The sequence below is a fragment of the Charadrius vociferus genome, unplaced genomic scaffold (assembly GCF_000708025.1).
Source record: "Charadrius vociferus isolate BGI_N301 unplaced genomic scaffold, ASM70802v2 scaffold90, whole genome shotgun sequence".
NCBI classification, from domain to species: Eukaryota; Metazoa; Chordata; class Aves; order Charadriiformes; family Charadriidae; genus Charadrius; species Charadrius vociferus.
In genome coordinates, this window is record NW_009647222.1 from 2,333,911 (window position 1) to 2,355,550 (window position 21,640).

The 21,640-nt window shown below is 42.4% G+C and overlaps 1 protein-coding gene across 1 annotated transcript; it reads left to right on the forward strand.

Moving 5' to 3' along the window:
- Positions 1 to 3,464: 3,464 nt before the first annotated feature.
- BPGM (2,3-bisphosphoglycerate mutase) lies at positions 3,465 to 12,926 on the forward strand. The gene is made up of 2 exons (XM_009879643.1): positions 3,465 to 4,065; positions 12,558 to 12,926. The coding sequence occupies exons 1-2, from the start codon at positions 3,465 to 3,467 to the stop codon at positions 12,734 to 12,736; spliced, it is 780 nt and encodes a 259-aa protein (XP_009877945.1). The 3' UTR covers positions 12,737 to 12,926.
- Positions 12,927 to 21,640: the final 8,714 nt, after the last annotated feature.

Below are 21,640 nucleotides of genomic sequence, written 5' to 3' on the forward strand. Positions count from 1 at the left end.
AGCTGTGAGGCACCTCGTGTGCGTGTTTGTGTGTCTGGGAGTGCTGCCCCGCCTCTGGGTAAGCCTCCCCCTTCTTAGGGAGGGCTAAGGGACATAGGTGCACTGCACAGGGACGCCTTATAAAAGGGCTGAGCAGGTGAGCTTGTGCTGGTTGGAGCGAGGAGTCCTGGAAATGACCACCTCTGGCAGTTAAACCTTAAAACTATGCCTGGCTAAAAGATTTGCTGGTGTAAGATGTTGTCCTGAGCCAGTTGGTCAGTTGTACTGTGCTGTGCCAGGGCGGGCTAAGGGACATAGGTGCACTGCACAGGGACGCCTTATAAAAGGGCTGAGCAGGTGAGCTTGTGCTGGTTGGAGCGAGGAGTCCTGGAAATGACCACCTCTGGCAGTTAAACCTTAAAACTATGCCTGGCTAAAAGATTTGCTGGTGTAAGATGTTGTCCTGAGCCAGTTGGTCAGTTGTACTGTGCTGTGCCAGGGCTCTTAAGATGTTATCCTGAGCCACTTGCTCTGTTCTCCTGTGCTGAGCCCGGGCTTTGTATTGTTTCTGTTTGATGCAGGGTCCAGGTCTGCTGTCCATATCCTCTGTAGCGTCCCAGAGGTTTTGGTAGATTTCTGTGGACTAGAGCTATGGTAATTGCAGTCTAAACAAATATTGGGGAGCAAATGATATCCTGGGGCATCTGGGAGACAAGAAACTTTCCCTTGTTGGAAATGCAGGAGCTGTGTATTTGCATCTTTTTGGGAGAAGGAAATTGGTAGCTTTCCCAGCCCATACAAGGGTTGTGCTCTATTTTCTTACAGCTCTGAGGGCAAGTGATGGTTGGCATAACCATTTGTACTTGTGGTTTCTTTCTGTGTGAACTCTTGGTGTTTATTCTTTTCCTGCAGGTAACTACTAGCCAAGAGTGTGTGGTGGCCTCTGTATAAAGCAGCCCTTGAATCAGTGCTGGGATTTGTGTAGGTTGTTCCTTTGCCATTAGAAAGGTGAGTAGGATTATTTCCATGTGTTGCTCTAAGGCTTTCTAGCTTAAATGCTTCCATAAGTGGACTGATATTTAACACACACTGGCCTGTGATGGCCAGTCCTTTCTAAACTTGTTTGAGAGTGGTGATTCTGTCTAATCTGAGAGTGGTGATTCTGTGTAATCTGTTATATAACTGGAGTTTATGGTCCCCAGATGATCTTAGGTCTTTGTATGAGTCTTTTTTTTTGTTATATTCATTGAGTTTTTTATTGTTTTTGGACAAAAGTACCCAACTAAGAACATGTGTGAACAGGTGCATCTCCTCTATTGTTGGATCTTTTTTTTTGTATCGAGTCTTAATTTGGTTTTGTAAATTATATTATCTACAGGAACAGATGACATAATTAGTTAAACTGAACAATGAGGGATCTGCAGAGATAGAGCTTTTTATGGGGCTTTGTTTTGTGTAGTAGTTCATGCTGTGAACACACTGCAATTTTAAATCATCTATGGGATGTTGGAGAAAGATCACTTGGCTTTAGATGGAAATGCTGTCTGATACTCCTTTTTGTTATGAATGTAGTATCTTAAAGAATTGTGTCTGATGTGATGTGACATGACACCTGAATCCTAACAATAGTTGATTTCTTTGCTTAATGTGCAACTGATTATTGTGAGTGGAAAAAGTGGAACATGCAAAGGATTTTGTGAGATGCTCCTTGTAATACACAAAATACAGGCCTCCTAACAGAAGACTTTCCCTTGTGCTTACCAGATGTTTGTTCTGTATCAGGCAGTACTTCCTGTAAAAATCTGTCAGTCCTCAAAGGCTTTTTAATCTTGAGCTGTACGAGTAGACAGAAGTTAGAGCTGGGGAGGTGTTGCAGTGTCCTGGTGTGATATAGACTCCATCTTCTGTGGAGTAAAGGAGAACTAAGCTGCTGTTACAGTCAAGTTCGAATTACTGAGGCTGTTAATGTATTCAACTTTTCTATAAATTTTTTGAAAGTCTAGTGAAAATGAATGCTGACAGTGTGCTGGGTGCTTCCTAAAACCCAGAGTGCATGGGCCTAACCCATCCTACTGACCTAATTCAGGGTCACAGTGGGCCTGAATCTGAGATGCTTTGAGTGTGATTGAAGCAGCTCCAGCTGATTTGAGATGATGGAAGCTCCCATAAGCATGTCTCTTAAGGAAATCTAGTTCAAAGTTGGGTGCGGAGAAATCGGACCTCAGTCTCCCACTCTCCATGGTTTTGAGAGCACTTAATGTTCATTTGAGTATACAGCAGTCCTCCCAGTGCAGAGAGTTGTGTCTTTATTTTTTTTTTGTCTCCTGCTTTGTCCATTGCTATCTAGTCTGTGACATCTCAGGTCAGAGTGATCAGGTAGGGCTTTCAGAGTTGCAGTGCTGTTAGATGGACCTTTTGGGCATCACACAATCTGCTAGATGATTCTTGGCCACATTGCAAAAGCTTGAGTGCGTGGTGAAAATCCATTTCCCATTGAAGACGATCCAGGGGTGGTGTTGCTTAGTCAACAGGAGGAGACAAAGGTGCTGTTTGACTTACAAATATGTAGCTGTCTGTTATTTAATGAGAACAGGAAAATATGCCATTTGTGCCCACTGCAAAAGTAAAAACGTTAATTCTGGTGCCTGAGAACTTGGCATTGTAATCCATAGACACAAGAGGAAATACTTGAAAGTCAGTAAGGGGATGGAATAATCTGTGAGATCACTTCTGGATTCGGTGAAAAGGGGACTGACTAGTTGTGCATTGCATCCCAGAGTAGGTGTGTTAATGGCATGTCAGTATAGAGCAATGATGGAGGAGGTGGCCTGGGGAAAAATCAAGCAGAGACTGGCATAATTAGCAGGACAGCATGGGGATGTGAGGAAACAAGTTATGCAGAGTGTGATTATGGTGACATATCTTTTGAGGAAAGCTAATAAGGTTCTGTGTATTGCCAGCTCCAATTCTGTGGTCTTCATCTGGCTGAGGATTACAGTTGCTATCTGTGCCTGCATTTCTTCGGAGCCAGTATGCATCCGGGCAGCTCGTACGAGCTTGGGCTCCATGTCTCACCTCTAATAAGTTCACCAATGAGAGTGAGATCTGCTTCTCTGGTTGGGAGCCTCTGGTGTTGAGGGAGGTTCTGTGTAAGCACTTGAGGGAAATCTGTAGGCAGGAACAGCTTGCGCAAATCTGCTATTAATCAATTGGGTAAGTGGGCTGGTTTCAGCAAGCTGTGTGAAGGATGTCCTCCCCTATGAGGGTGGAAAGGATGTCAAAGCCAGGAGACCTCAAAGGTAAAAACATACTCAGCAGACACTTGTTTCTTTGATTGTTTTGATAGTTGTCTAGTCTTTGCTGCCATATTACTACTTGTAATGCATTATCTATGGAATGTTTGATGTATCTGTCTCATTTCTCTGTCCAGATGCATCATTATTAGATGCCAGACCAGTTGTCATCTGTGCTAAGCTGCTATCAGAATGGCTAAATACAGGCTTGTTCTCTTAAGACATGGGGAAGGAGCCTGGAACAAGGAGAATCGCTTCTGCAGCTGGGTGGACCAGAAGCTGAGCAGTGATGGGATAAAGGAAGCTCAGAACTGTGGCAAACACCTTAAAGCACTGGGCTTTGAGTTTGACCTCGTCTTTACCTCTGTACTCAGCCGTTCCATCCAGACTGCATGGCTTATCCTGGAAGAGATGGGCCAAGAGTGGGTTCCCATTCAGAGTTCCTGGCGGCTGAATGAACGTCACTATGGTGCGCTGATCGGTCTCAACAGAGCGGAAATGGCTTTGAATCATGGGGAGGAGCAAGTGAAAATATGGAGGAGAAGCTATGATGTTACCCCACCTCCCATAACTGAATCTCATCCTTACTATGAAGAGATATACAATGATCGCCGGTATAAATGCAGTGATGTCTCTCAAGATAATCTTCCAAAGGCTGAAAGTCTAAAAGATGTGCTTGAAAGACTTCTTCCCTATTGGAATGAAAAGATAGTGCCAGAACTGAAAAGTGGCAAAATGATCCTTATCTCTGCTCATGGTAACAGCAGCAGGGCGTTGCTGAAGCACGTGGAAGGTAAGGGTCTTCCTTATAGCCTTCCCCTCTTCTCCTTACTCAACTGCTTAGAGGTTTACCTCTTGTTCTGTAGTGTATATTACTTACCTGGGCAGTGTAACACTTAATGTCTGTGGTCTCCAAGGAGAAAGTAAAAAAATTGGCCTATTGGAACAGGAGTCAAATTGGGGGATGTGGGAGGGGGAGAGAATCAGTTAGAATAATGTAGTTGAGAGAAAAGCCAGGTGTTTTCCCCTTATTTCTCACTGCTCACTTTAGACTATTGTATTTGAACTAACATTGCAGTTGGTCTAGAGCCTGAAGAGTTTGTGTCTAACTATTTTTGGATTTAATCAGCTACTTTGTCAGAAGGGTTGAAGTCATAATCTTTTCTTCAAGCATTGCTATAACACAGCAGAATAAAATGCTTGTCTTGGGTTGCAGAAGATGTTCTTGACTGTTACTGTGGTGGGTCACTCTTGAGGATTGATTCTTGATAATTTTTACTTAAAAATGCTGCTGTGATAGAGAGCTCTGCAGAGAGTAGGTACTTGCTAAAGCTTATGCAAATACTGTATTATTTCCCAATGTAGAAAATGCCTACCAATAAACAGTGAAGTTGGTAACTTAGTGTAAGGTTGCTTACTAATTTGGCACCTGAAAAGGATGCGATTTATCTTTAAGTCATTACTAGATTCTTTCCTGACGCCTCCTCTTTAATGACATGGCTTCTGGTTTAGGTCATCCTAAACTGGAAGATGGACTGTATTCATTTCTTTGTCTGCGGGTAGAGTAGAATTTAGTGATTATGTGTATGAATACAGCTTACTAGAGGTGTAGTTGCAAGTATGCACAGACTGGATTGTGTCCACTCAATTTTTTAGTTACAAAACCCTCTGCTGTGTGCCCCTACGGCTCTGGCTGCTAATTGCTTTTTGCATTCAGGCATGCTGGAACAGTCAGGACAGCTGATGCTTTAGCAGGAGTCAGAAGCCCAGGGAATAAGCATGTACTGGAACTATAGAGGCTGTGAATTCTGGGGTACAAATCAGTGCTTGGATGAACGAGGAAGGCTGGTTCAGCCAGTTCCACTGATGTGGTCAGGATGGTTGTCCACATTATGTGAAATGATAAAGAATTACGAAGGAAAAAAGGGCAGGAGGATCTACAACCATGTTATCTTCCCTGTTCCCCTGCCACCTCTCCAAGAAATGAACCAGTTCCATGAAACCATGCTGGCCAAACCCTTTGGGGGTGAAATGCTGCAAGCTGAGCACAGCTTCAGCAGAAACCTTGGGCCACTTTCTCTGCAGGTATGCACCAAGGTTAGAGCTGACAGCATCACTGACTGGTAAAGGTTACTTTAAAGGTAGTATGGCTGGATTCCTTGCTGCATTGACATCAGAGAACAGTCCAAGTTAGAGCAGCTGCAAAGCTCTTCATTGGCACAGTCTTTTAAGTATAACTCTTCCAGGGAGGCCCACATTTAACCAAGGTAGAATAAAGCTGTGTCTCTTGTCTGTCCTACACTGTATCTTGTCTTTCCCAGCATGTGCTTACATAGGGAAATGTGAGGAATCCTTGGCAGAGGATTCAGTTCTGTTGACCGAGGACTGTCCATCAGCTACCCCAGCTCCCATACGGGAGCAGTTGCCAGATACATGCTGGCTGTTCTGCCCTTTATGCAGTGGAGATTTGGATTGCTGCAGAGCTGGCCTGAAGGGTGGCATGAACAGAGCTTCAAGACCCCTGTTGTGACCTGTCTTCCCCCCCCCCGAGCTCCAACCTATATCTAGCTGGATCTAAGAGGTTCTTGTCTGCATTGCTGACTGTCTCTCCCTTTCTTTCCTGAAAGGTTGTGAGTTATGAGTTGCTCTGAAACCTTGCTGGAGTTGGACCTGACTCAACAGTGCTTAAAGTTTATCAGTCTACTGTATTCACAGCACCCACTGTGTTGTGTGCTTTGTTTTTGTGGACTTTTTTGCACAAGCTTAGTGTCCTGCACTCATGGGGGAGTTTCGGGGCCCCCTCTATCTTAGCTGGAGCCGTGTTTTTTTGACATTTAGAAAATTGGGCTCCAATGGTCTCAAGCAGCAATCCTACATGACTACTTGGATGTCTTACTCATAGTGATAACTTAATGCTGGAAGTTGTACCTCAGAAACTTTAAATGGCAGTAAATATAGAATGGTTAGAGTTGGAAGGGATCTTAAAGATATGAATGTTTGATCTGATGAAACAGTTCTAATTGTTTCAGTGTGAAATTGAATGTCTTTTCTGAAAGAGTATCCTTGAAGTTACTATTTCAAGGAGGTATTTTTTTGAAACAGGCCTGTAGTTCTCTGAATCTGAATGTTTTCTTTGTTATGAGTAGCTGGTAAAGAGCTTGAAATGTGTGTCTGCTATCTACGTGCACACAAAAATCATCAGACAACAATGTCAGGCTAACAAGTCTTTGATTTGGGGTTAGATTTTGTTCTTGTTTTCTCAGTACTCAGAGTGAACCTCATTAAGGTATATGAAATGTCTGTGGGATCTGTTATGGTTTACATATGAGGACTTAAAGTGAAACCCTAGTAGTCTTTCTGAAAACAATATTTAACACAAACTGGACCATACTATTGTATGCACTTGGAGATCTGTAACAGCAGCTTCTCTGAGAGCTTGCTCTTTTGTCCTGGTGGGCTGAGTGACACTTCTCTCAGAGGGTGCTGATGAAGATCTTGGTGCTGTGGGCTGTTGGTGTCCAGTGGGGATGCTGTGCTGTGTTCCTTCTTCTAGGTAATCCCTATGAATTTGATAAATGCCACCAAGGACAAGTGTGGCTGTTCTGTGCAATCCTATCAAAAAATGTTGGCATCAAATTCTTAAGTCTTTGTAACTGAGCTTGCCCAGTCTCTTCAGAACACTTATTCTTTTCATCATCTTCAGGTGATGTATGTGATGATGCTAGGAGTCATTGGCGCAACTAAAAATGGGCAGAGCAAGAGGGCAGTTTTCATTATATGTTTTTAGGGTTGGAAAGGCTCTCTAAAAGTTACGTTTTCTTCAGGCAGCAGTCTTCTGCTTGCTGGTTGAAGTGTCTTGTCATAACTTAGCAACTGTTTTGTTTTGTGACACCTATTGGTATGGATCATGACCTGTAACTCGGGTCTTCAGACAGGATGTAATTTTTTTCTTTCACGGTATACTGTCTCTGCATTGAAAAAGCAGTGGCAGCAAGATGTTAATGTGGAAGGTATCTGAAGTAACTGTATTAGACTTGTTCGATAGATTTTGCTTTGGATGTTGAAATGTCATATTGGTTATGAAAGCATCAGTTGCTAAAATCTGCTAAACACCCTAGATGCACAGAATCTATTTGAGGGTGATTTTTCTCAATTCTTTGAAGGAGAAGTAGTTTTTCCTTTTACCTAATAACTGATACTTCAGATTGAGACCCTCTTAGCAGTGTCCCATTGTGAAGACAACATTAGTGTAGTAGTTGTGACCAGCTTGCTCCGTTTGTGTTGAAGTACTAATTGGAAACCAAGTCTAATGGACTAATTTTCCAGGTGACTGGCAGAAGGATTGATGGGCTGTCTTAACTTCTTTTTTCCCTCCTGACCACTCAACCCTGAGGACTGGTGTTAAGTACTTCAAGACAAGGTCTTGTAGAAGGCCCGATTCTAGAATTTCCTCCCTGTTGAAATGTTGCCATCTTTTGGATATGGTGTGGTGGTCACTGAGCCTTGTCATGCTTAGGGTAAAAAGTGAAAGGGAGGAGTTTTTATGATACTTGTCTTCTGGAGCAGCCACTATGTGTACTGAAGCCCTGCTTTCCAGAGAGTGGCTGGACACTGCCTGCTGATGGGGGCAAGGAGGAAGAGAAGAGAGAAAATTTTCTGTTTTCCTTTGCTTGTGCTTTATTAAACTGCTTTTATCTTGTCCCATGAGATTTTTCCATCTTATTTTTGTGCCTCCTCCTGTCCTGCTGAGGAGGGGAGTGATTGAGTGGCTTGGTGGGCAGCTAGTGTCCAGCTAGGATCAACCTAGCACAGTCCTCCTTCGTGCTCCACTGTGATGGGGTTGACCCCGTGTTGGGGATGAGGAATGGGGGTTGTGCTCAGTTCATTGCAATGTCTTTGCCACTCCTTCTTCCTCACTCTCTTCCCCTCTTTCAGCATGAGGTCCCTCTCATGGGAGACAGTCCTCCATGAGCTTCTCCAGTGTGAGTCCTTTCCATGGGCTGCAGTTCTTCAGGAACAGCCTGCTCCAGTGCTGATTCCATTACAGGGTCACAAGTTCCTTCAGCAAACCTGCTCCAGCATGGGCTCCTCTCTCCATGGGTTCCCAGGTCCTGCCAGGAGCCTGCTCCAGCATGGGCTCTCCATGGGGTCACAGCCCTCCTTCAGGTGCATCCACCTCCTCTGGCGTGGGGTCCTCCTCAGGCAGCAGGTAGATATCTGCTCTGCTGGACCTCCATGGGTTACAGGGGGACAGCCTGCCACACGATGGTCTTTCCCCTGCAGCTCATGGTGATCTCTGCTCTGGCACCTGGAGCACCTTCTCTCCCTCCTTCACTGACCTTGGTGTCATTCTCACGCCTCTCTCCTGGCTGCAGTTGTGCAGCAGTGTGTTGTTTCCCTCCCCCCCCTTTAAATATGTTCTCACAGAGGCGCTACTGCTGTTGCTGATGGGCTCAGCCTTGGCCAGTGGTGGGTCTCTCTTGGAGCCGACTGGCATTGGCTCTGTTGGACACAGGGGAAGCTTCTGGCATCTTCTCACAGAAGCTGCCCCTGCTGCCCCCGACTGCCAAGACCTTGCCATGCAAACCCAATACAGACATAGAAAATCTTGGCGGACAAAAGGGGAAAACAAATGTAGATAATATGCTGCAGCCATGGTTGTAGCCCACCCATCATCCCTCTTTCCGTAAAATACGCACAGTGAGCTAACATTCTGTAAAGATTATTAGCCAGATTTGAACACTGGGCCCACTTCCCTCCTCTACCCTACTGACGCTAGGTGCTCTGCCAGCCTGAAGGCAGGGCAGAATCTGCCCCTGAATACTTAACCTACTAGGCTAAAGCTTCAGTATTTTCATTAAGCTTGTGGGAAGGATACCATGACCTGATTTTGGATCTCAATTACAAAGTGCCAGTTCTAGAACAAGCCCATTGTGGCTGAATTTACGCATATGATCCTGTGTGTGGTTTGTTGGATGAATCATCCGGCCTCAAATGTAGTTGATGTGCAGGGGATGAGGGGTGTGGCTATTCTCAAGAGCTGTTGTGTGTTTTGTGTTGCTCTGACTATATGAATAGAAGGAAGGAACTTGGTAAGAACAGGTGAGAGGGAGAACAGGGAGGGAGAAGCTGAGCCAGCCCTTGTAGAAGTTGGCTGGAGGTGCTCAAAATCAAGCCCAAGGGGGTTTGCCTCTGTAGGACTTCCCAGGGTGCAAGTATTTCGAAGCACTTCATAGGCTGTCAGGTAACGGTGAATTCCTAAGCTTGCACAGAGGTACTACTGGTCTCTGTGTGTTTGATCACCCAGTTCAGTTAAATGGAGCATAAGTGAGCTGGAAAAGAATTCTGAATGTGACTTTGAAAGATCTTTTTTGTAATAAGTGCATTACCAAATTCTCAAATGTTCATGTCCCTAACTGCTTCCTGCTATACAGCTGCTGTTAAGGAACAATGTTTAACAGGTGCTTGTGAGAGAGATCATGGGAGATGCTCACTTGATGAATGTTGTTGCCCAGTCAGCATTTTATCTACGGTCCTGAGGAAGACATCCGAAGTACTTCAGTAATGTCTGTGGGTTCTCATGCTCTAGCTAGGGAGGACCTTAGTTTTAAAGCTTCTCAGGGAAAGACTGCTTCTGGCAACACAGTAGACTTCAGCAGTGCTGAGACCCAGGCTTTAGTGTTTCACTGGAGGGAAGGGTGTTGCTTCTTCAATGGCCTTATTTCCCATTGCACCTTTTAGCCAGCAGTTGAGTCCTTACCCTGATTTCACCCTTCTTCCCTGTGAGATAGGATGGGGTTGTGACACAGCCCAGTTCAAATGAAGTGCGAGAAAAGGTCACTTGGCTATAGTTACAGCACAAGAAGTAACTCGATAGCAGTTAGCTCAGACCTCTGTGGTCTCTTTACTGTCCTCCTAGCCTGCTGGGTGGGGAGTGTTCTTCATGTGTTCTGCCTGCAACTGAAGAGTTTGTGTGACAAGCCTGATCAGCTTCTTGCTTCCTGAAGAACAGATACTATACAAATACAGTAATGGTGCTGAAATAAAGCAACAGGACACTATTGTTTCTTTAGGTTTTGCATCTGACTTCAGCTTGCATTTCCAGCCTTCTGGCTTTGAGGCAACACTTCTGTATGAGGAAAAATCCCAAGGAGAAAGCCAACATGCTTGCACGCAGCTTGTTTATCCCAGACTGCACTATTTTGCTTTGTAAATCAATACTAGTTGACACTGGTGTGGTCACTGTGTTCTGTAAAAACAGTAAAATGCATTTCTGAGTCCATGTAGCAACAGCTAGTTTTGTTTAATCTGTTTTTAGAGGAAACCTTTAAATATCCTGGCTCCTGACCACATTATGTGGTTTGCCTAAATTGTCCTGCATGACTTCATCTGCTTTGTGTATATCGGAATGGTTTAGGCTGGGAGACTGAATTTGAGAGGTGGGCAGAACACTTCCTAGGGCCAGATTCTCTGGGGATACATGGTGACATATGTATGTTGTTAAAATCTAATATGTTTAAGAATCCTTTATATAAGAGCTCAGGCAGCTTTGATTTGCAAAAAAAGCAGCTAAGTCCTTAAGAATAGTGCTTGTGCCTGGTAAATGTACCCAGTATTTTTCCTGTTGATTTCTGTGTGGTTTTAACATTTTAGGTGCTCCTTGAGTGCTTTTTTGTAGGTCTGTGATTCTGCTGCCTACAACAGGTGAATTATTTATCCCTTGTATACCAGGATTGCTTAAACTGGCAAAGTATGACTTTTTTTTTTTAATGGTCTGATGGCTCAACATATAACAAGGTGTAAGCTTCTTGCAAGGGTTTGTCTGTTTTTCTTGCAGCATGCCCTTCTGAAACTTAGGGCTAATCCACAGCTGAACTAAGTGCTTAACCTAATCAAAGCAAGAATAGGTCATTGCGAAAGTTGTGCGCTTGTGTAGGCTCTGGGCAGGGGCATAAAATGGTTCTCACTTCCTGATTAGTTCTGTTTTTTCTGACATGTTGTCATCCCACTGTTGCTGAGAGGCTTGGCTTTGGGGATTTTTCTGTTAATATGTTGGCTCTGCTTTTCTACTTAATGTGAAGATCACTGGTAAATTTGTACCCATGTGTTTGGAGAAACATCTCTCTTGTCAGCTGCTCAAGGGGATGTTTTCTTCATGCACCTTTATCTAGCTTCTATGGTGTTGTGTTTCCAAAGCTTGATTGTGTGCATTTTCTTGAAGCCGTCTTGCTTTACAACAACAGGCTGCTGTTGTGACCTCAGTGCTCTAAAAAGGGGAGGAAAAAAGAAATACTGACATTCCCAATGACACTAGCTTTCTTCTGCCTGAAATTTTTGAGGAATAATGTCTTTGCAGCCACTGCTTCTTATTGCAACTATTTAGACCTTGTGTGGAAACTTTACTAGGAGGTTTGGTCGCAAAATTTACTTGTGTGCTTTGGAGTCTTGTGTGTTTGATGTAAAAATAACGAGCAATTTCATTGAGATTAGAGCCTCAGAATATTTTAATTAAGCACAGCTGGGTAAAATAAATTTTCTCTCCAGGTACCTGTTATATTAGTGAAGTGGAAAAATATAGGAAAATGCTGTAAGCTGTATAAGTTGACATTCTCCCTTTTTTTCCCTCTCCCTCATTTGAAAGTGGAAATGAATATCCTGTATCTACTAATTCTGAGAATAGTACTGTAGGTGAGATGCTATAAACTTGTTGTTGAGAAATCAGATGTGGGCAAACAGTGATCCTTACACTAGAATTAAATACTGATTTTTAAGACAGCTTGTGGAAGCTTTGCATAGAAAACTTAAGAGAAAAATTAACCTTGGTATTCTGCCTTTTTAAAGAGGCTGTATTAGATGCTTAGTAGATGTTGTTTCATGTTGGAGCAGCACATGTGGACTCTAATCCTCTTTTGTGATGGATGAGTTGGGAAGATATGGAGGAGAACCTATTGTCCTCAATGTTCTGGTTTAAAGGGAAGGTATAGACTCCAGGGTAATTTCTTCCTGTTTGTTTGGCATGTGTAGACTGAAAAATAAAGAGACTGTCTTCACCTTGATGGGAATTCCCTCCTTCAGCTGTTCTTAAGCACTAACCAAGCTGTGGTCTAGCTGGGAATTGACCCTTGAGTAGCTGGTGATGTTGGAGGGTGGAACATGTCCTTGACTGTTGCAAGACTAGATAATCTAAGAAATAAGGCAATCTAGACAGACAGTTAGCTAGGTAGATAATTAGACGAGCTGTTCAGTAGGTGTAACTGTGTGTGGTTTTTTTTATTTATTTGGCAGGCATCTCTGATGAGGACATCATCAATGTTACTCTCCCCACTGGTGTGCCCATACTTCTTGAACTTGATGAGAACCTGCACCCCCTGGGCCCTCACCAGTTTCTGGGTGATCAAGAAGCTATCCAAGCTGCCATCAAGAAAGTTGAAGATCAAGGGAAAGTAAAATCTGCTGAGAAGTAAAATCCCACTGACTAACACAGCTGTTTTCAAAGTGTGATAATAAGTGATGATTTATGTATTACTGCTATGTTGCACTGTGTGAAAGTCTCAATTTCAAGCACTAAATAGTTGGAAGGGACAGTCGTTGAGTCTCAAATTGGTAGATTAACCCTCTGCCTTTCAAAAACTGGAATTTAGATCTCAGCATGAGGTTATGAATACTGAAAAACGAAGCCAAGAGATCATTCAGGTAATGGAAACTTGCAGGGCAGTCTGCCCCAGATCTAGGATTGAGAGTGGCCCAGTACAGAAATAAAGGGATATGTTAGTGGTGTCTACCAATGATCAGTCCTAATCCATTAAGGGAAAAAGCACCAGCTTACTGGACTAATTAAGTCCAGGTTGTTACAGGCACTAAAACTTTTTCACTGATAAAATGACACCAGGCAACAGAGTTATCCAGTATGATTCTTCTTGGTCAACGGCCATGACAATTTGTTCTGGATGGAGTTCCTTTGGTCTTTCAGAACACTTTCAGCTGTACAACTCTTTGCCTTTGTTTTGAGTCTTCCAAGACCAGTTCATGGTCCAGAGGAGAATTTTGTAGAGATGGTCAGACTGTTATAGTTAACCGTAGTTGTCTTTTTATTACACTATGTTCCAGTTTTTAAGTAATCTAGAAGGAATACCTTTTCCTCCACCATCTTTGCAAAGCCTGGCATGACTGCATTTTGCTGGCTTGCAATAATAGTATTTAACTTGGACTTTAGTCCACAAACTAAGCACAAAGCTTTCCTGCTCTGCTCGATGTTTGAATTATCATTTAGCTCTTAGTGAGTGATCTGAATATCTTTGAAACACTTAAGCAATGTGTACTAGAGGTTTGATCATGTTGTAGTCAAGTTGTTGGAATAATTCCTGTTTACATCAGTAAAAGGGCATATAGGAATATCACCCTCTAAGCTTTCCTGAGTTGCAAAGATCTATTGATAAATATTTCCACATTAATATTACTGTGGCATTCTCTGTATCAATTTCTCTGGAGGGGTGGATGCATAAGGCATGTAAGAAGTGTTACTGGTGCAGCTCATTCAGCCATCATGCTAGTAGGGAAGGATGTTCTGCCATGCCTAAAAGTGTTCTCCTATAAAACTCTTCTCACTGCCGTAGCTTGATTCCTGCCGAGTGTATTTGGCACTAAATTCGAACAGTTCACACTGTGGGTGGGTGTAGTGTAGCATGCATGGCAGTTTAATGTTCTCTTTATGTACACAAGCATCAGGATAATTAGAGCAAGTCTTCAAAAGTGTGATCTTACTTGCAAATATGAAACTGTTACTTAAACTTAAATCTGACCCAGTGTCTCAACACCTGGACACCTGGATTCTGACCTCAGTTACCAACATGGGTGGTACTTGTGTATGTACTATTTGAGCTGAATGTGTTCTCAGCATAGCCCAGCTGCAAATCTCAAGAGAAGTTGATGAGAATTCCCTTGGTATGATGGTAGTGTAAACTTAAAATCTTAGAGTAGTTGCTTCTTTGCAGTGAGCAGCTGTGTAGCTCATTTCATAAGTGTGAGAGGATGTTTTTTTCTTTTGAAAGCAGTGTGACAGTGTGGTGTGCCTCGGATGGTCTCCTTGCAATGTGGATGTAGACTTTCTAGGTCTTATGCTGGCTCATGTTAGTGTAGTGTGTACTCCATAAAAGACCTCTTGGTAGGTGATAGTTTCTCCTGCATGAATGATGCTTGGGCTTCTTTTTGGTTTTGTTTTTGTAGCCCTTGCAGTAGGAACACAGTTACATGCTTCCCTTTTAAACATAAAGCTGGTAGGTTTCCCCTTGCTTTGTACAAGCAAGGATATGTCAGTTGTTTTTTCTCTGAAATACTATTAGCAGCTTCCCTGCTACTCTATTTGACACTGACTTATTCCTTTCTGGGTTTTTACTTTTCTGTACGTAGAGTAACTCTGAATCTTAGTCGATGCTTTACAAGTCAGTGTTGTGGAGTTAGATTGTTGATCAGCAAATGTTCACCTGTCAATGCCCTGAGGATGGCCACTGGCACTCAAGTGATTAAGTTCTTCCCCAAATGTTCAATAATGTGTGAAGTTCAGTATCAAGTCAAAATTACTGTAGGCTTATTAACAAGTCAAGCAGAGCCACCTGTTGTCAGTGGGAACTGCATGCATCCAGATGTGTGGGCTTACAGGCCACGGCTATCAGTGTCCATATCCCTTTGGCGTTGTGGTATTGTAATGCAGAACTTCTTCAGGACTTGAGATGCAGCTGAAACATACTTGGAGATGAATCTGGATGAACTGGGAGACAGGCTCGCTCCTCCCCTTCTCTTAGAGAATTCACCATCTCTTTTGGGAAAGGAGTGGGGAATGGAAAGGTGGATGAGTACATGTAGAGAGTATTAATGTTTCTTCTTGCAGCTGAATGGGTGAAATTGACTGAAAACAGCCTTTCAAAGTCATGGACAGTGAGAAAAGAACAGCAGTGGGATGTTTTCAGGTGGCACTGTTGCTGCAGTGCTGCTTGAGATGTGAATAGTGACAGTGCCCTGGGAAGTTTGACTTCATTTGCTTTGGTTGTGACTCCAAAGTGATGACAGGATTTTACGTGCACATCTGGCAGCAACACCACCCTGCAAAAGTATCAAATAGAACCAACTGGGGATTTCATTGTGCTTTTAAAGATTATTTTAACACCTTGCAATGCTTGCTTTTGGATAGCTTTCTAATTAAATTCCTCATTCATAAAACATGTATATTGAAGAGAGAGAAACCAGCTTCCATCAACAGTGGCATAAGAATGCCTGATCTTCAGGCAGAGCTACATTAGAGGGAGAAATATGAATATTGCTGGTGGCTTTAGAAATCACTGGTTGGAAAACATTTTCGCCCTGTTTGATTGAGTATGTCTCAAAGTCCTTTAAGGCAATCTATGTTTCTACAGTTGACATTATGGATGTGGTTGATTTGGTTTTCTTATGCATTTTTAATTTGTGGTCTGGTAGCAATAAGAGCTCTAGAATCCTCTTGAAAACCTTTGTAAATATGGTGGAGCTGGCAGGTTCTTTGTAACTCAATAAATTCACCTGAAATAAAACTTAATTTGGGTTCAGTTTTTTTTCCTTCTACTCCCTTCTCCCTTGTCTCATTTCCAGGGCTGATAGGTAAATAAAACTGACCTTCAGGATCCCAGAACTCATCAAGCAGTTGATCACATATCATGCAGTCAGATGGGTAAAAATAGTGTTAGAGCAAACACTGCCTCATGTTTACATGTAAAGAACTTGGGCTGGAGGGGAATACATACCTGTTTGAAACTGTGGAGGCATTTGCATAGGAACAGCAAATTAAATGTTTGGTTCCAGAACAGTGGAGCTAAACAAATGTTCACTCTTTACCATGCTTGCTTTTCTTTCTAATAAGAAGCATTGCTTTCTGATGGTGTTTTTAAAATTGTAGCTTCTGGAGATAAAGCCAACCCCTTCACTCTCCAAAGGACTCTGGTGTCAAACAGAGTTGTGACTCAAATGACAAGTGCAAGGAACTGCAAGCCTGCTGAGGACTGTTTCTTGTTATTGACCTTCATGCAGAAGGCCTTGGATACTGGGGTATAGGGGAGGCAGTATAAAGGTCCTGGAAACTTTGACCATTCAGGTAGAAATGGGGAAGACACAACTGTATGGCTTAAAGCAAAAGTGTACTGAAGAAATGGGCTTTTTCAAAGTTGGTCTTACGACTGTGTTGTGGGTGGGAATGGAGCAGATCAGTCTGAGACGTTTCTGTACTGATAATTAATGTTTTGCAGTTAATGTGGGAGTGCTGCTAGCCAATTCAAAGTTGTATTGGTGTTTTAAGGTGTATTCTCCCCCCTTCCACAGTCACCTTTTGTACTTTGCTCTGCCTTGGCTAAATTATGCCTTAGTTATGCCTCAGATTCTTCCTGAGTCATATCCATGGTTTCCTGTGTTGGGAAAAGACCATCTAAACACTGGCTTGCTTGAGTCCTCTCTACCTTTTTGCTTAGAAAAGGTTAGAGTGCAAAGGAGTTTGCTATGGTCAGCTTGGTCTGCATAGCCTGAGCAGAGACTGACTATCTCTGCCTAATCGCACTTTCAAAATGTACACTTTGTGGTTTTTTTTTTTTAGGAAACTTTTTAGTGTATGGTATTGATGGAAAGTGTCGAAGTGCTGGTTGAATACCATTTGTGGAGGCTCTGCCTCCACAAATTTGCATTCACTCTGTTTCAGAGCTACCAGTTCTCAAAGTTCATAATAAATGGCACTTGTCAATTGCCTTGTCTGTCGTCTGTGCTGGCTGCAGCCTCTCCTCAGCCTTAAATTCCCATGGGCAGGAAAGAAAGTAGATACAATGACAACTTCGCTGCTCAAGGAAGCTCAGAGCTATGGTAGGAACAGACTCTAGTGAGTCATATAGAGACTGCAGAAGGGTTTGGCGAGCAGGAACCCTGATTTGAGCTGTGCCAAACAGGTGTTGGCTGCCTCTGCCTTGTGTTATGGTGGCGAAAGGACCTGTGGGTAGGTAAATACAAAAGGGAGTTTGATTTCAGCATCACTCAGAGGACAGCCAGGCTATGACAGGGCACTCTTCCCTCCTACTACCTTGTTAGCTCCCAGGCCTTCTTGGGGGTTATTCTAGCAGAATTTAGCAGCCATGTTGTGTTCCCACCCTACAGAAGGAAAGGGGAGAGGAGGAAGAGGCTCCCTGTTCTTGCTCTTCACGTTATGCTGACAGAGCAGGGGAGGGCAGCAGATACCAGGCTATGGATGTTGTTGTGCAGTGGAGTCAAGCTCAGTGCACTAAAGTGGCCTGAAGATGACTTCTGATCCCTGTTTTGGAAAGGAGGGAGCGTTGACGCACAGCTCAGTCAGAGATGGTAACATAGATGCTGCAGTTACTCTGTCGGGCTCCAGAAAGCAGTTGTGGCCCTAATGGGACCCCTGGCATGAGAAGTGCTGTGTTGGAAAGCATATGCTTCGTTAATATAGTTGTGTTTTTCCTCAGGTCTCTTCCAGCTCCCCCTCAGCATGGCGTATAAGCTCGAGCTGTTTCCCTACCTTCTGTCTGGCGCTTGCATGAAAGAAAAGTACTGGTACATGTTAGTTAGGTAGGAAATTCTCCTAGAAAACCAGTGTGAGCCCAGTGACAGCAAACGCTGAAGTTTTGGTTGCTGTTGGCCTCGGAGAAGCCAAGCTGCCATCTTCCAGGTTGGTAATTTCTAGCCATTAGGAAGAAGCAGCACAACTGAATACTGTGGAGGACCCTGATGCTGCCAGAAGTATTTAGTGGAAGTGTCTCTCTCTTTCAGTTAAAGATGTTTTTCCTCCTTGTTCCTGTTGCTAACCTAGCAGAAGTGTTGGAAAGGAGGAACATGCATTTACTATTAATCCCATAATCTAAACCGGGGATGCTCGGCTGAGGAGTTAACTACCTAGTGAATCCTACTTTCCTGACAGATGCTTGTCAGGCTCTCGGTAACTCTAGCGTACTATGATTAAAGCTGACCCACTTCTCTAGTTCAGATCTGTGGCTCTCCAGCTGTTCCTAAAATCTGCTGATTGTGGTTTCCGGGATCTGTACAGAAGGCAGTGGTACTGGCTATGCTAGGATTGAGCAAGTGGACATAAAGATCCATAACTATCCCTGAAAAAAAAAAAAAAAAGCAATTGCTCTTACACAGATTACAACTGTAGATGGACTTGCAGAAATGGAAGTGGACAACAGGTGGAGCAAGTGCATTGTGGTATGTACGTGCAGGGAAACACGAACGTTTTTACACTGCTGTGTGCATACAGGGATAGCAAGGCGTAATCAGCCTCTCGTGAAAGACGGCATGTTTTATCTCTGCCAGTGCTGGCCTATAGTTTAACAAGTGGTGTGAAGGTGATTTAGTTCTCGTGTGGAATATGTTGCAATTATCATCTAGGTTGCTTCTACAGACTGGCAATTAGTCCTATTTTTGTCTTGTATTAGCAGCGTAACTAGACTAGATAAATTCAATAAGAGCCAGACTGGCTATTTGCAGATAGCTATTTAGTCTGAAGAAAAAAACCCCAAAAGCCTCCAGTCCTGGTCGGTGATAGTACATTAATAACACTGTGTGTCAGGAAAAGGGGGGGGTAAGTCAGTGTTGCATGAAAAAAGGAGCTAGGCAATAAGCAGATGCCAAATAAATTAAAAAAAAAAAAAAAAATGGATGGTGCCTTGGGTTCCAGGGATCTAATTTCAGATACTCTTGTAATTTTCCCCAAAGGACTGTGTATTCTTCTCTCTTCCTTATCAGAAGTTGTGGAAATCTATAAGCATTTTACATGCTTTCAGATTGAACTTTAAGGTAGGCAGTCCAGACCCCCTGCTTAAACATATCTTGAAAAATGTTGACTGATGTGACTTATCCAAGCAGAGTGAGCCTGTAGCTGTAGCTGATGCAAAAAGACACCAGCAAAGTAAATCGCCAGTCTTGTACTGCAAGCCCAAATATTGCTGCTTTCCCTAACAATTTAGTATGAAAAATGCTTGTTAGTGATACAAAACTCATGAGCTTTGTTTTTGCACTTGTTGTGTGCTTCAACCTATGCCTTTAAATGAGTGGTTCTTTTTAAGTATGTACACACACATAAATTTCAATTTTATGAAATATTGTGGGAACTGATAATTTTTGTCAGGCAATAACAAAGTAAAATAAACTTTCACAGGTCTTGTTTTCCCAGATGAAAGCATTAGGAGATCTACTGAATTGAAAAGTACTTTCTTTCAATACTGGAAATATTATGTTCTGTGCTTTCTCTTCCATGTGGTTGGCTGAAGGGATTTCCACAGCCAGCAGCTAGGAATACCTTCCATGAAGCTGTAAATCCTTCACACGGGCTGCTGAGAAGAGATTTCTAAGAAGATCTGAGAACTATTATTTCATTACCTTATCTCAGTATTGAGGATAATCACTGTGTAAGTATGCAGTTATTGGTAATATAAGATCAAATATTCCTCTTCATTTTAAAACTGCATACCTTCTTTTATTTATAGGTAAACTTTACTTGTTTCTCAGAGTCCCTGTTACATTTCATAGTTTTAATTCTCTTCAATGCCAGATTTGGCTTGATCTGATCTCAATCACATGGTGGTTTATATAGTAAATGAACTACTTTTGAGTATTAAGTAACATACATTGGCAATATCAGATGCAGAGACATATGCAAATAATGATTACAAATACACACAGTTATTTTTATGCATATATAAATGGATTTCTTTTATTTTTCTTTAACTTTTCTAAAAAAATCATAGCTATGTTCTATTATTGTCAGTCCTATGCTCTGTATGTCCTTTTTCATGTCACAGTGTTAAGTAGGTTTCATGCTTGTGCACAAGTCTGAATTCACTATTCTAAAGTGCAGTATGTAAAGTAGAAAGTGAGATCACCACATCAGCATTTCTGATGTATAAGCTTGGTTTCTTGTGCTCAATTCTGGAATTTGCCTATAAAGCGCTAACATGTTTTGGTGGCAAAGTTTGTATTTTTAGCTGAAGAGAAGTACAAATATATTTTGCACTTGAAGTTGGGCAGAGTTTCTATTTAATATATCTTAGAACTGAAATTTCAGGCACATCAAGTATCCTCTTAATTGTTTACCTTCCCTAAAGTATCAGAATATATGATTATGAGGGTTTGATCTGTCAAGAAAGATGGTTGAAAAACAATTTTGAGGCTTCCCTCAGGGAATGAACAAAATATGCGCTTTATCAATGCAATTTTTTAGCAGCACAGGAACTCTACATTTTGATTTTTCTTAAATTATGGACTCAGTCGGCTATGGTTCTAAGTGTATCAAGTTAATTAAATTCTGTAAGCAAACTATTATTCGTTAGGAGGATAGGCTAGGGGTTTTGGTACTTCATTCAAAGTTAGGAGTTCTGGATTCAGTTTTGCCGTAGGCTCTTCATCACCAGCAAGTCACTTATTTTTCCCATCTGTGAAATGGGGACCTCAAAACTTCATGGCCTTACATGGCTGTGCCACTTTCATTAGGAGCTGAGATGCTCCGATATACGACAAGAGGACTTGTTCAGTTGGATGTGGAAGTTCCAGCATGGGGTTTGCTTCAACAGTGCAGCTCTTTTTTCAGTGCCTGAATGTGAGCAAAGCTCCTCTTGAAATATCTTTATGCACTTTTGAGAGCAGTTGCCTACAAGTGTTTAGTAATGTCAGTGTTAAGATGAAAAAAACCCCACCAAAGTCTAACCCCACCAAACCTAACAGTTTGGGGCAGCAGTCTCCTGTCATTTCCATGACTAAATAGATGGGTCTGGCAGCACCTCTCTTCTTTATGACAGTTCACAAAGGTGCTGGTAAAATCAAAACTTTGTTAACATTAAGTATAATACAGGCGGTTTTAGGCATATGCTTGAACTGCCAATATGAACAGGGTTCTCCTTGATGGGTGGAGTATTGTTGCCTTTCTTCTGGCTTTCGGTTCTTCTGGCAATGCTATTGCAGTAGTTATTGTTGACGTGGAAGAAATCTCAGCGATTTCCTCTTACTTCTACAAAGGACAGTCTCGCAGTTGTGTTGAGTCAGCAGTCTTACTTGAGCAGACAGTGTACTACGCAGTGGTTGTTGTATTGCAAATACGTACTAGGGTGGATTTCCCTAGCTGTATACCACCTTTGTACTATCTTCACACCTCAGGCTGGTCTATTACTAAAGATGCTCATGAAAAAATAAATATTGGTGGTATATAAAGAAAAATATATTAAGTCCATATTGCCCTGGGGAAAAGAGTAAATACAGTTATTTCTGAAAAGGAAGTGTATGACCTTCCATATCAATGTTTTAATAAGATCGTTAACAACTATAACTGTGTAAGATTTTTGTGTCCAACTTTTTAA